At 41.5% G+C, this 12,566-nt stretch overlaps 1 protein-coding gene across 3 annotated transcripts in view; it reads left to right on the top strand.

Annotated features, from left to right (window-relative positions):
* The window catches only part of PTDSS2 (phosphatidylserine synthase 2), a 140,105-nt gene extending 127,992 nt beyond the window's left edge, over positions 1 to 12,113 (top strand). For all 3 annotated transcript variants that reach the window (XM_077460781.1, XM_077460782.1, XM_077460783.1), the window contains 2 exons: positions 666 to 851; positions 11,858 to 12,113. In XM_077460781.1, coding sequence (XP_077316907.1) covers positions 666 to 851; positions 11,858 to 11,984 — 313 coding nt within the window. In that variant the 3' untranslated portion in view covers positions 11,985 to 12,113. The remainder of the gene's footprint in view (positions 1 to 665; positions 852 to 11,857) is intronic.
* The last annotated feature ends 453 nt before the right edge of the window (positions 12,114 to 12,566 follow it).

The raw sequence follows: 12,566 nt of genomic DNA, 5'->3' as shown, positions 1-12,566 counted from the left end.
TGGTAGAAACACAACTTGTCGTGTCTGGAGGAGAGAGAATGCGGAATTGCAACCAAAGAACACCATACCTACTGTGAAGCATGGAGGTGGCAACATCATCACCATGTAGGTTTAGGAGATATTTCTAGGACCTACAGGTAAGCCTTAATCTAGGCTTACCTGTAGGTCAAAGTGGTTTGTAAGGGTTTACAACCACTTTAAGTGGGAAAACTTGCACAATTGGTGGGTGACTAAATACTTTTTTGCCCCACTGTATATTCTGGTAGCCGAACATGCTGATATGTCAGGGGGTTATTCATCTTTTCTACATTGTTCATAGATGCAATTTTGATTCCATAGAGAGAAGATTATAAAGTGCACTTACCTTTACAGGTAGCCATTCTGATGTGGTGAGCTCCAGGAGGTGGTGGGACTGCACCTGAAGTGGTGATATTGTGAATAGCATGGATGGATATATTGATTATTCAAGAGTGCACCTAGGGATACAATGTTTTTCTTTTATTTTGCTTGATTTACACACTGTTTTCAAATTTTTAATGTGTGCTGCCAATCAGCTTTTTGTAATTTCAGTTCCTTGGAATACCTTTTTGTTATTTTAACCAAAATATACATTTCTGCATGGTCATAAATGTTTTACTTAAACTTTTTTAATGTCTTGATTTCAGGAAGTTCCACAAAAAGTTGGGCCAGCAGGCATGGATGGTGGCTGCAATCACCGTCACAGAGTTCCTCATAGTGGTAAAATACGATCCATACACCCTAACACTACCCTTACCATTCTACGTAACGCAGTGTTGGATTCTGGGTATAGTTCTTGTCCTCCTGTGGACGGCATGGCGTTTCTTTATCAGGTAAGGGTACTGGCCTGAGCCAATTTCACAAATGAATCGCCTCAATACCCTGGTCACTTTCACCCCCATCCTTCCCAGACCAATTGTTATCTTTCTGTGTTCTCGCACTTTGAATAACAATTAGTCATGTTACACTGTACCCAAATGGAATTTTTATCATTTTGTTTACACCATTAGAGCTTTCCTTTTAATAGTGTTCATCAAAGGATTTTTTTTTTTACTTTTTTTGCGATCTGAGCGAAACTTTTTAAAAAAAACTGTGGTTTCTACTTTGTTTTAAACGAAATCCAATAAAATCTAATTTCGTCATTAATTTAGACCAGAACGTATTTTAGTACATGTCTTTGGTACAAATAAAAATCCTGATAAGTGTATAATTGGTTTGTGTGAAAGTTAATGTCTACAAGCTATGCTACATATCACTGAAAATTGATCAATCCTGATGTACTGATGGCCTATCATTTCTTGACGCCCTGAAATGTCAGGACAGTACAAATACCCTCCAAATAACCCCTTTTTGTAAAGATGACAGTCCAAGGTATTTAGTAAGAGGCATAGTGAGTTTTTTTGAAGTTACAGTTTTTTGCCCACAGATGTTTGGAAAATTAAGAATTTTTTTTTCTCCACAAAATTGTCATATTAAGTTATTTCTCAAACATGGCATAGATGAACTTGCAATTACACCCCAAAATATATTCTGCTGCTACACCCGAGTATGGCAATACCACATGTGAGACTTTTGCACAGCCTGGCCACATGCAGAGGCCCAACATGCAGGCAACACCATCAGGTGTTCTAGGAGCATAATTTACACATTTTGTTTCCTGACTACCTATCACATTTTTGAACAATAAAAAAAGGGGTACCCCCTGGTACATTGGGACTTTAAGTTTTATTCATTATACAGATAAAAACACCAGTGCATACATCATCATTGGATTAACATGACAAAACATGATATAAATTATTCTTGTAGGGCTAGGTCTTGATGTGACAGTCGCTTCTCATGTCCTTTGGGACAACATGACCCCGTCGTGGTGAAGCATCAAGTATGGTTCCCTGCACGAAAGGGCTGCCAACACCCTTCTAACCGAGGTGATGGCCATCAGTAACACTGACAGCACCAAGTTCAAGTCCCAAGGACAAATAGTTGACCTAATGGGGGAAAGCAAGCGAGTTGACCCCTGCATAAAGGTTCGGATCAGTGAATGGGAGGCTAAAGGCCTTTGGAAGAATACGGATAGGGCCGAAACGTGCCCTCTGTACTCAAAGCCAATTTGGTTTCCACAGCTGACTGTAGAAAAGAGAGAATTCTCCCAATCGCATATTTCCAAGGATGCCATTTTCTGGCTTCACACCTGTACAGGGTCGTGTTACGACCTGTTCCATCCTTTTTGGATAATCCACAGTTGCGATCCTATGTAAAAACACCACGGTGGTTACACACACTCGAAATGCGCACAAGTGCCCGTCACCTTATAGTGAGTGCGCTTACCAGATGGAAGCTTAATTAAAGCGTTGTAAATATATCCTCAATCTCCTCAGAATACTCCTCCTTTTAATGGATCAGCTCACCGTAATGAAAAGCAGTATTCACATATACACATCTTATTCCACGATCCCAAACATTACTTCGAACAGAAGTTGATAGGATAATGCTTCTTGGTTATGCCTCTCCTCTATTGATTGTTTCCACTTTTTATGGATAGCTTCAGCCAGTTTAAGGTCTATAGGAACCAAACAATCCTCAATAGTTAGGGAGCCAGAGGCAGTGTCGGAAACAGGCAGGGTCAGCAAAAAGATCAGCGTAAATCCAAGAATCAAAGTCGGGAACAAGCAAAGTCAGCAACCAGACGATCAGCGTAAATCCAAGGGGTAATACAAAACCATACAGCATCCACCAAACTAGCACAAACCGGAAACTATACTAGGACATCAAGATCTGCGGAGATCCAAGGATCCGACTCCTTTTTTGTTTTACCAGAATGACCCAAGAAGGGGGCAGGCAGCTTACAAGGCTTCCATTGGCAATTGGGTCCATCAATTGATCATTCAGGCCTACGGTCTGAAACATGCAGCTCCTCCCTTTAGGGTGAGAGCTCATTCAGCCAGGGGTGTAGGAACCTCCTGGGTTTTTTGCCATCGGTTATCTGTGGCTCAGATTTGTAAGGCTTCTACTTGGTCTTCAGTGCATACGTTCACAAAATTTTATCAAGTGGATGTTCGATCAGATAAGGATTAGGCTTTCACCTGCATTGTACTGCAGGCTGCCGTATAAGTTCTGATGGCTATTGTTTGGCAGGGTGTCTCCCTCCTCTCAAGGCTATTGCTCTGGGACGTCCCAGCAGTTAATTAATATTAATGAATATTAGCCTGACTCTGTGTCCCTTGATGTATTTTTCTCTTGTTCTAACTATAGGGATGGTAGCAACATTCCAAGTTTTATTATGGTGGTGCAATTTATCACATTTTTGTAGGCCCTGGAGCACCGAGACAGTGTAATTACCCACAAAATTACCCTATTTTGGAAAGTAAACACCCCAATGTATATTCTATGAGGCATAATGAGTCTTTTGAACATTTTTTCCACAAGTTTTTGGAAAACGTGGAACGAAAATGTAAAACCTTTTTTTTTTTTTAACCCAAAAATGTCAATAAGATATTTCTAACACATAGCATGCACTATTGTGACCTGAAAGTCGTGCAATTTTTTTTGCAGTTTCTTTTTTTGATGCGACTTAAAGCAATGCCTGTATTCTTGAGGTCTATGGATCTCAGGTCGCATCAAAGCAGACCAAAGTAGTGCATGGACTACTTCGCACAAATATGAACGTTACTCATTGGAAATTATAGGTTACGACTTGTCATGCGACTTTGGAGTCCCAAGTTGCATGACAAGTCACACCAGTGGAAACTTCGCCCAAAGGCATAAATTATACGTTTTAATTTACTGAGGGCAATGGAATTACCCACAAAATTAGCCCATTTTGGAAAGCAAGCACCCCAACCTGTATTCTGTGAGGCATAATGAGTCTTTTGAACATGTCACTTTTTCCCACAAGTTTATGGAAAATGTGGAAATTAACTTTTCTTATTTGGCAACTGTGTAAAAAAAATAAAAAATAAAATTCTAAAACATAGCATGTACATAGCAAAAATTACACCCCAAAATACATTCTGCTACTCGTCCTGAGTATGACAATACCACATGATTGGGACTTTTCCACAGCCTGGCCACATACAGAGGTCCAACATTCAAGTAGCACAGTCAGTATTTCCTGACTACCTATCACATTTTTGAAGGCTCCTGAGCCTCTGTTGGATCCTGTCCTCCATGTTTCCATTTCAGACCCACTGCTTTATACTGGCTCATACTCTCTTTTCTGAGTCTGATGGAGAGAGTTCCCCCGCTACTCTTGTCTGACCTACTCTGGAGTATATGGAAAGCCTCCTCGCTGCATAATAATTTTTTTTAGCCATGTTGACAGATTACTGGGACAGTTGTCAAATGTGTGACAAATATTGATCACTGGGACAGATGTGCGCCTGGTATTTTTCACTGTGGGGGACACTAGCTTGGTGATCAGTGTGTAAAAAGCTGTAAAAAAACAGCTCATACACACTGATCCCCGGGTTGCAGTACAGATACGCTCTCCTTCTCCTCACTGACAGGCTCCATGTAAGGAGAGCAGATCGCTTGACAATGGCTCTCTTTACATTACATAATGGCAGTGCTGTGACACAGCCATCGTGATCAGGAGGACCAATCACCGAGCCAACCTGCCAATCGGACATATGCCGTGTCTGGGGGCCACAAACACATCAGTATCATGCTGAGAGATGTTCAGAAACGTCCATTCCAAAGGACGAAATGCCCACCCGGCCGATTATATGCAGTTGCTGTGTGGGAAGAAGTTGATGCATTTTTTAAAATATTAACCACTTATGGACCACCCGCCGCACTTTTACACTGGCTGGTTGAAGGAGGTTATCGTTATGGCAGCGGCTAGCTGTCGTAACCCCGGTATCCTCCTTTTCAGCGGGCAGTCTGCTACAATTTAAAGGTGATCTCTGTGGTGGATTCGCTGCAAAATCACTTTTATCGGTGGTGGGAGAGGGCTCCCCCCCATCGTGATTCGGTGCCCGGAGCCAGCAAGAGGACATGAACACCTCTGCCGCTGTTGACAGCTCCGGTAAGCGGCGGAGGTGATCACGTCCTCTTGCTGGCTCAGTATGGAGCCGACTGAGGGGAAGATGGCCCCCACCTGTCTCCATACCACTGCTGGGTGGAAGCGATGTCAAAGCATCACTTCTGCCCACAGCTCTTAAAGGGCCTTTTTTTTTTTTTTTTTTTTTTTTTTTTTTTATAAATGACAAAAAAAAAAAATTCTATTGCATTTTAGTCTAAATATGAGATGTGAGGTCTTTTTAACCCCAGATCTCATATTTAAGAGGACCTGTCCTGCTTTTTTCTATTACAATTGGTGTCTACATTCCTTATAAGTGACTTTTTACACTGTTTAAAAAAAAAAAATTTTAAACCAACCCCGTCCGGACGAGCTTGCGTGTAGAAGTGAACGCATACGTGAGTAGCGCCGGCATATGAAAACTGTTTAGACCACACATGTGAGGTATCACCGCGATTGGTAGAGCAAGATAAATAATTTTTAGCCCTAAAAAGTTTGTCACCATTCCACGAGTGGGCGCAATTTTGAAGTGTCAAATATTGGGTATCAATTTACTCGGCGTAACCTTCTTTCACAATATAAAAAAAATTGAGCTAACTTTACTGTCTTATTTTTTTATTAAAATAAGTTTTTTTTTTTTTTTTTTTTCAAAAAAAAGTGCACTTGTTAGACCGCTGCTCAAATACGGTGTGACAAAGTATTGCAACGACCGCCATTTTATTCTCTAGGGTGTTAGAAAAAAAAATTTATCTTTGGGGGTTCCAAGTAATTTTCTAGCAAAAAAAAATGTTTTTAAATTGTAAACCACAAATCTCAGAGGCTCATTCCTTAAGTGGTTAATAAGGATTTCATGATTCTGTGTTGGACGCATTGTGCACACTTCCTACAGTGGAACACCTTGTAGGACCCCTCTTATCCTTACTCTCAAGGCTTTCTCCTGTTGTAGCTTAATCTGTGGTCTGAAATTTTCCTATAGGTCAAAAGATCAAGTGATGCTTTAACACAATTCCTGATCTTCTAGGGTCCCCTACCGATGCTCTTGGCAGCTCTTCTTTTTGATTGTTAGCAAGAGCAATTATTCTAGCACAAGACCTCCTCTGTAACTCTAAACAGGTAACCTGTAAATATTTTTTAAAGCACTGCCTATGGAGATTTTTAAGTACCGTAGTTTTTCTCCATTCCATGAGCACGCACACTTTTAAGCATTAAATGTTGGTAATCCATTTACGTGGCGTAACGTTCACATTATACATTAAATGAAGAAAAACTAAGTGTATTTTTTTTCAAAAAATTACATTTGCAAGACCGCTGCATTAATAGTGTGACAAAATATTGCAACAACTTTATTCTCTAGGGTCTCTGCTAAAAAATTATATATATATATATAATATATATTATACTTTTTTTTTTTTTTTATTATGTTTGGGGGTTTTCTAGCACAAAATTCTGAAACATCAAATGTCAGAAATCCTTACATATCCAGTGAAGTGACTGGCCTGAGGTGACACACAGAGATTAAACAAATCCTCCTACATAAGTTGTAGCTGTTTATCTGCAGTCATCTGTCCTCCTGTACATGTAAAACGGATGAAAAGGATTTTCTCACAAAGCAAGGGGTGGGGAGTTGCAGTAACACACTACAACAGCTCTGACAGCTGATTGGAGAGAAGAAACACGTCCCCCTTCACACAACGCACAGGAGTTAAGGCTGCCAATCACAAGCTGTGTGCTGGAGCACCCTCCCCTGTCACCTTTTTAGCTCTTGGTGTCAGGAAAACTTGCTAGAAGTAATTCATGCTGATAACCAAGAAATGACACTTAGTGCTTTGAAGACTGGCAAATAAACACAATAAAAATGTGTTTTTTTTTTGTTTTGTTTTATTAGAAGGGTGCTTTTTAATAATGCTGTATTACATGCTGTTCATACTCCCTGTGAGATTCGTTTTCTATATTCTACAAACAACCTGGTATATCCTGCTGCTCTCTCCACCTTCTATTCATGTCCCAGCTAGGGTATTTACAGCTGTGGTGGCAACTCTGCACATGCTCAGTTTTCAGTGAGTTTCTATGCTGCTCATTTCCTCCCAATCACATCTGAGCAGCCCATGTGACTATAGTCACACATGTGGGCATATACACAGTGGTAAACAGCCCACGCCCTTCCTCCCCTCCCCTCCCTTCCTCCCCTCCCTTCCTCCATGCCCACTAGCCAGCTAAACACAATTGGAGTGAGTTATTGCAAGTAAATTTCACCTCTCTTATTCTAAGACACAGGCTGGAGGGGCATGACACAGACTGTCCCTGGCAGAAATCCACCCACACCATATTATTTCCGAACAATAACTAGGATATATTTTCAAATATATATTTGTATGACAATTTAAAACATTTTATTGATGATAATTATTTTTTTTACTCTGTATTCCAAAGGCCCTTTTTATAATTTTGAACATGTGACCAGCAGCAGAGGACCAGAGGCTCCTCCTGCTTATGTTTCCCTGCAGACAGGCTGGGAAAGAGCTGAGTCATGTGACAGCTGTATATCGATTAGGAAAAAGGTACTTGTATGTTTTTATTAAAATAGTGCCATCATCCACATACAGAAGTTGAACTTTAAAATAGAAAACTCTAAAATAGAGAGCATTTGTTTAATAAACTGGTGCAGTACTACTTCTGGCCACAAGCGGGTGGAGTTGACAATGAATGCATGAACTTGACCATTTTCATATGATGTAGGATCGAATATTTAATCCTACAGAATTTGTAACAGACATTCACAAGATGATTGAGCTGTAGAACTCCAGCTTTTTTTCCTCCTTCAAAACAGATGCATGTAAATGAATTGCAACCCTGCTCAGTTTGTGTGTAACTTCATATGTAAATCACTTCACAGAGAGCAGGGCTCTGGGAGGGCAAGATCTGAGGGGTGGGAGTCTCTCTCAGGGCCGCTGATAAGGCAGTACAACTGGTCCTGTAGTACTGGGCCCAGGCCTCCTCAACTAAACAGGGGGGCCTGGGGCAGCTTTATTGATTTCTACCTAAACAATTAAATGGATTTTACTAGACCACACACCCCCGCTACTACTTGCTTACCAGTGCTTAGATTACATTTCCCTGAGCCTCATCGGGTCAACAGAGGGACCCAGGAGGTGAGCGCAAAGGAGGGACTTTTTTTCACTTTTAGGGTGTAGCCTGATAGTCAGTGCCGCTGTTTACTGCATCTTGGTAGGTTGGGTGTAGGCAGAGTTGGGGGGGGGGGGGCGGGGGGGCTTAATCAGGATGCCTGTACGGGGCCCCATGATTTCTAACAGCGGCCCTGTTCATACTGATCAGCATATTTAACTGGGCGGGTTTGAATTCTAATTACTGTACTTATCGGCGTATAACACGCAAATTTAGGATGAAAGTTTAAGGAAAAAAAACTTACATTTAGTTGCCCATCAATGCAGCCTTGTCAGTGTAATTTGCAGCCTTACGTGTCATTTGCAGCCTTCCATTGCAGCCTTACATGTCATGTCATTTGCAGCCTTACATGTCATGTCATTTGCAGCCTTACATGTCATGTCATTTGCAGCCTTACATGTCATGTCATTTGCAGCCTTACATGTCATGTCATTTGCAGCCTTACATGTCATTTGCAGCCTTACATGTCATGTCATTTGCAGCCTTACATGTCATGTCATTTGCAGCCTTACATGTCATGTCATTTGCAGCCTTACATGTCATGTCATTTGCAGCCTTACATGTCATGTCATTTGCAGCCTTACATGTCATGTCATTTGCAGCCTTACATGTCATGTCATTTGCAGCCTTACATGTCATGTCATTTGCAGCCTTACATGTCATGTCATTTGCAGCCTTCCATGTCATGTCATTTGCAGCCTTCCATTGCAGCCTTCCATGTCATGTCATTTGCAGCCTTCCATTGCAGCCTTCCATGTCATGTCATTTGCAGCCTTTCCGTTTAAAATGGCACCGCCGAGATACAGAGCGGATGTCCTGTGTATCTCTGCGGCGCTCGGTAGCTCTTGTTCTCAGCTATTTTCGGCTATTTTCGGGTGTTCTCGGCAGTAGCCGAAAGCTGCCGAGACCGGCAGAAAAGGCAGAAGAGCTCACAATCAGCAGGGGATCGGCGTATAACACGCACCCACGATTTCCCCCTGGTTTTAAGGGGAAAAAAGTGCATGTTATACGCCGATAAATACGGTATAATCCCTTCAAACCTATCCAGCAGCACAGCTAGCTTTTAGAAAAGGCTGTGTATGAAGGCGTTTCCTTCTTGAATAATGCTGTGAGGTGGCTCTTGGGAGGTTTGGTTTCTTCCTGTCGGTGTGATTGGGTGGGATTGAATGCGAATTAGAATATACTCAAACCACCATCAGAGCCGTGAAGGCAGTTACATCATTTACAGAGTCTGGAAGACTAAAGAGGGGAGTGTTATAGACTCTAGCTGCTGCAGGAAGGGGCTGTGCAAGGGACAGAGTCTATCAGTGGGCTATACAGAGTGCCACATGGTACACAGCCACAACTAAACCCAGAATATCAGGGGATCTGCAGACAACTGAGAAACATGGTACAGATGGTATGATCTATGGTGGGACTGCCATTCAGTTCTAGTGAAAAGAAAGTTGGAACTCTGCTTTAAAATCTGCTGATGTGCTACAAGAGGAAATTAGTTTTCCTTGGGTACCTTAGCTTTGTATGTTTTCTTTATTTGTGACAAAAAATATATAGAGTGATACCTCTGTTCACAAACAACTCTGCGAACAGAAGAGCTCGCAAAAAAGCTTCGGTACGTGAACTCCACTTCGGTTCGTGAACATTTTCCCTGCTCTGACACGGAAGGCAAACCAGTCCACTCAGATAGCGGTTTCTGCCCCCTGACTACCATGAGGGTGGGCTCACTTGATTGGGTATCATGGGAAAAAAAGTTCATATAAATTCTACAACTTTATCATGCCCTCAGATGATGTTTTCTGGCCCCTAGATTAGCCATTTAAATTGGGGTTTGGGATTGTTTCATACAAGGGTTAAAGAGGAACTATAGTATTTTTTTTTTTTTTCTCCATGTAAGCGAGAGGTCAGCTTAATGTAAAAGACCATATGTAATATGTTTAAAATCCTTTTTTTGTACTGTCATACATTTCATAATTTTATATATAAACAATAAAAAAGTTTTGAACGGAATAACCTGATTTACATTGAACCCTATGGGAAAATTTGCCTTGGTTTGAAACCAACTCGGTTTACGACCAGAGTCGTTTCACAGATTACGTTTGCGAACCGAGGTATCACTATAATAATATATGCCTACATATACATATTTACACAGGATGATGTGCGGCGTGCAGTTATTTATGTAATATGATAAATTCTCATTTTACTATTGCTCAAATAAATTTAATTTATGTAGCACAGCAATTCCGAATTATTTGTAATTGCTTCAAAAGCTTGTCAGAACTGAAGATGCTATCTTGGGTTCTGGAGTAGTGCTTTCAGTTGGCCTTGCATGATTAGATGGGGCTTCTTAAGGCCCCTTTCACATGTGGTGGACTCCACCAGGAGCCCACCTGCTCAGCAGAGAATCTGTCAACTGATCCCTGCTGAACAGGCGGATTGCTGGTCTTATGCAGAGTGGACACAGACCGCTTTCCTCTATGGGCAGTCGCATGTAAATGGACCGCCTGTCTGTTTATACCTGACTGGCATTCGATCCAATCCGCATCGCTAGATGGCTGTTTTTAGCGGCTAGGATCAGATATCGACGGCACATGAGGCCGTTGACAACCGCCATTTCATAGAGGGCAGTGGATGGTCTGATTGGGTCCCTGTACAAAACTGATAGATGGACCTGATGAGTCAACCCGTGTGAAAGGGGCCTAACTGTTCTGCCTAACTGTTCTGCCTAACTGTTCTGCCTAACTGTTCTGCCTAACTGTTCTGCCTAACTGTTCTGCCGCAGACTGCTTGGTGTGCAACACGTTAGCATATAAATGGCTTGTTAAATATTGATGTTCACCCTGCACTGCCCACCCATATTGTGTGAAACGATAAGAGCTGCACATTTCAGCGCAACTAAACTCCTGAATATATTCAGGGATACAGCAGTTACATCCCTCGATGGCTGTGGTCATCTCCTCTTCCTTGAAGTGCCAGGCTTTCAGCCACTTAGCCAGTGGGTTATGATATCCTGCGCATGCGCACGGAGTCAGGTATTCTGGCACGTCCGGAGCGTTCTGGGAATGCACGATGAGCTGAGCATGCACCGCTCAGTGTACATTCAGTAGAAAAATGGCGAGCGGGCAGGTAAGTGCTCGAATACAGCCTCAGAACAGCCATTCACTACAGAGTTGTGGTTAAAGTGAGCTGCGACCAGCCAAACTTGGGAGATGGTCAGCACACCATACACTGTAGAGACTATATGAAGTTGATGCTGAAGTGGCGGGGAAATAGGTGGCACCTTATATATACATTCCAGAGTATACAAGTGTCACCAGCACACCAGAATTGCTCAACAAGACCATCTATTCTGTCACAGGAGGGTACAACATTTCATGCTATATAAGGACCCCTTCAGTGTCTGTTGTCTCCTCTAGATCAAAGGTTCCCTCCTTGGCCCCAAAACATTGCATTTTCCCTTGTGACAGAATAAATATACCTTTGTTGGGGGATTGCGCTGTGCTGGTGACAATTGTTTACTTTAAAGTGACCTTCAAGCATATAAAAGAAAGCCCTTTAACACAAGCCATACAATGTTTTTCATGTACTTGCCTGGAGGTCTTTGAAAGCCTTTTCACCATTACTGTTTGTTGTTTGCAGAGACATTACACTACGCTACAAGGAAATCCGTCGGCAGAGACAAGAGTACAGAGTGGATGATGATACGTTACAGAGGAACGGTGATGCAAATACCGAAAGGAACTTGCCTAAACCGAAAAACCAATGAGTTTTACCATACCAACTTCTCCACGCTGTGTATTTCCACCCTACCCACCGTTACTGAACATGAATTGTACTTTTTATATTTTAATGTATTGGATTCTTCTGCTATTTAAAAATGAAAACTGTAAACCTCGTGCTTTGCCCGTTCATTTTTATTTTTCTCTTGTTCCTTTGGAATGCAAACTGGAACTTTAGGGTCACGGCTTCTGATCTGCATCGAGCTGACCGTGAGCCTGCACCCTCTGACTTGCCGCTTTTGTACAGTAACCAATGAACTAAATGGTTTACATTTAGCAAATAATTTTAATAATCTGTAACAAGTGGAGTTGTGTATTTTTGTTATATTTTTGGAAAATGGTGATATTTTTTTGATTATTTTTTTTTTTTTTATGGGGGGGTCCATTTAATTTAATAAGACATTTCTTAATTTAATTATTAATGAAGTATAACCGCTAATACTGAACAAAAAAATTGAGGTTTTAGTGTTTGTCAGTTTTTAATGTGTTTGAAAATTATTCCTAGCAGCCATTTTGTAAGCTGAGAGTTTGACATACTTGTTAATCCACTAGGAAGCATATTACTATGG

Source organism: Lithobates pipiens, unplaced genomic scaffold (assembly GCF_037356315.1).
Source record: "Lithobates pipiens isolate NorthernLeopardFrog02 unplaced genomic scaffold, aLitPip1_a1.2 Scaffold_10, whole genome shotgun sequence".
Lineage (NCBI taxonomy): Eukaryota > Metazoa > Chordata > Amphibia > Anura > Ranidae > Lithobates > Lithobates pipiens.
This window is presented reverse-complemented; position numbering and strand designations above follow the sequence as displayed.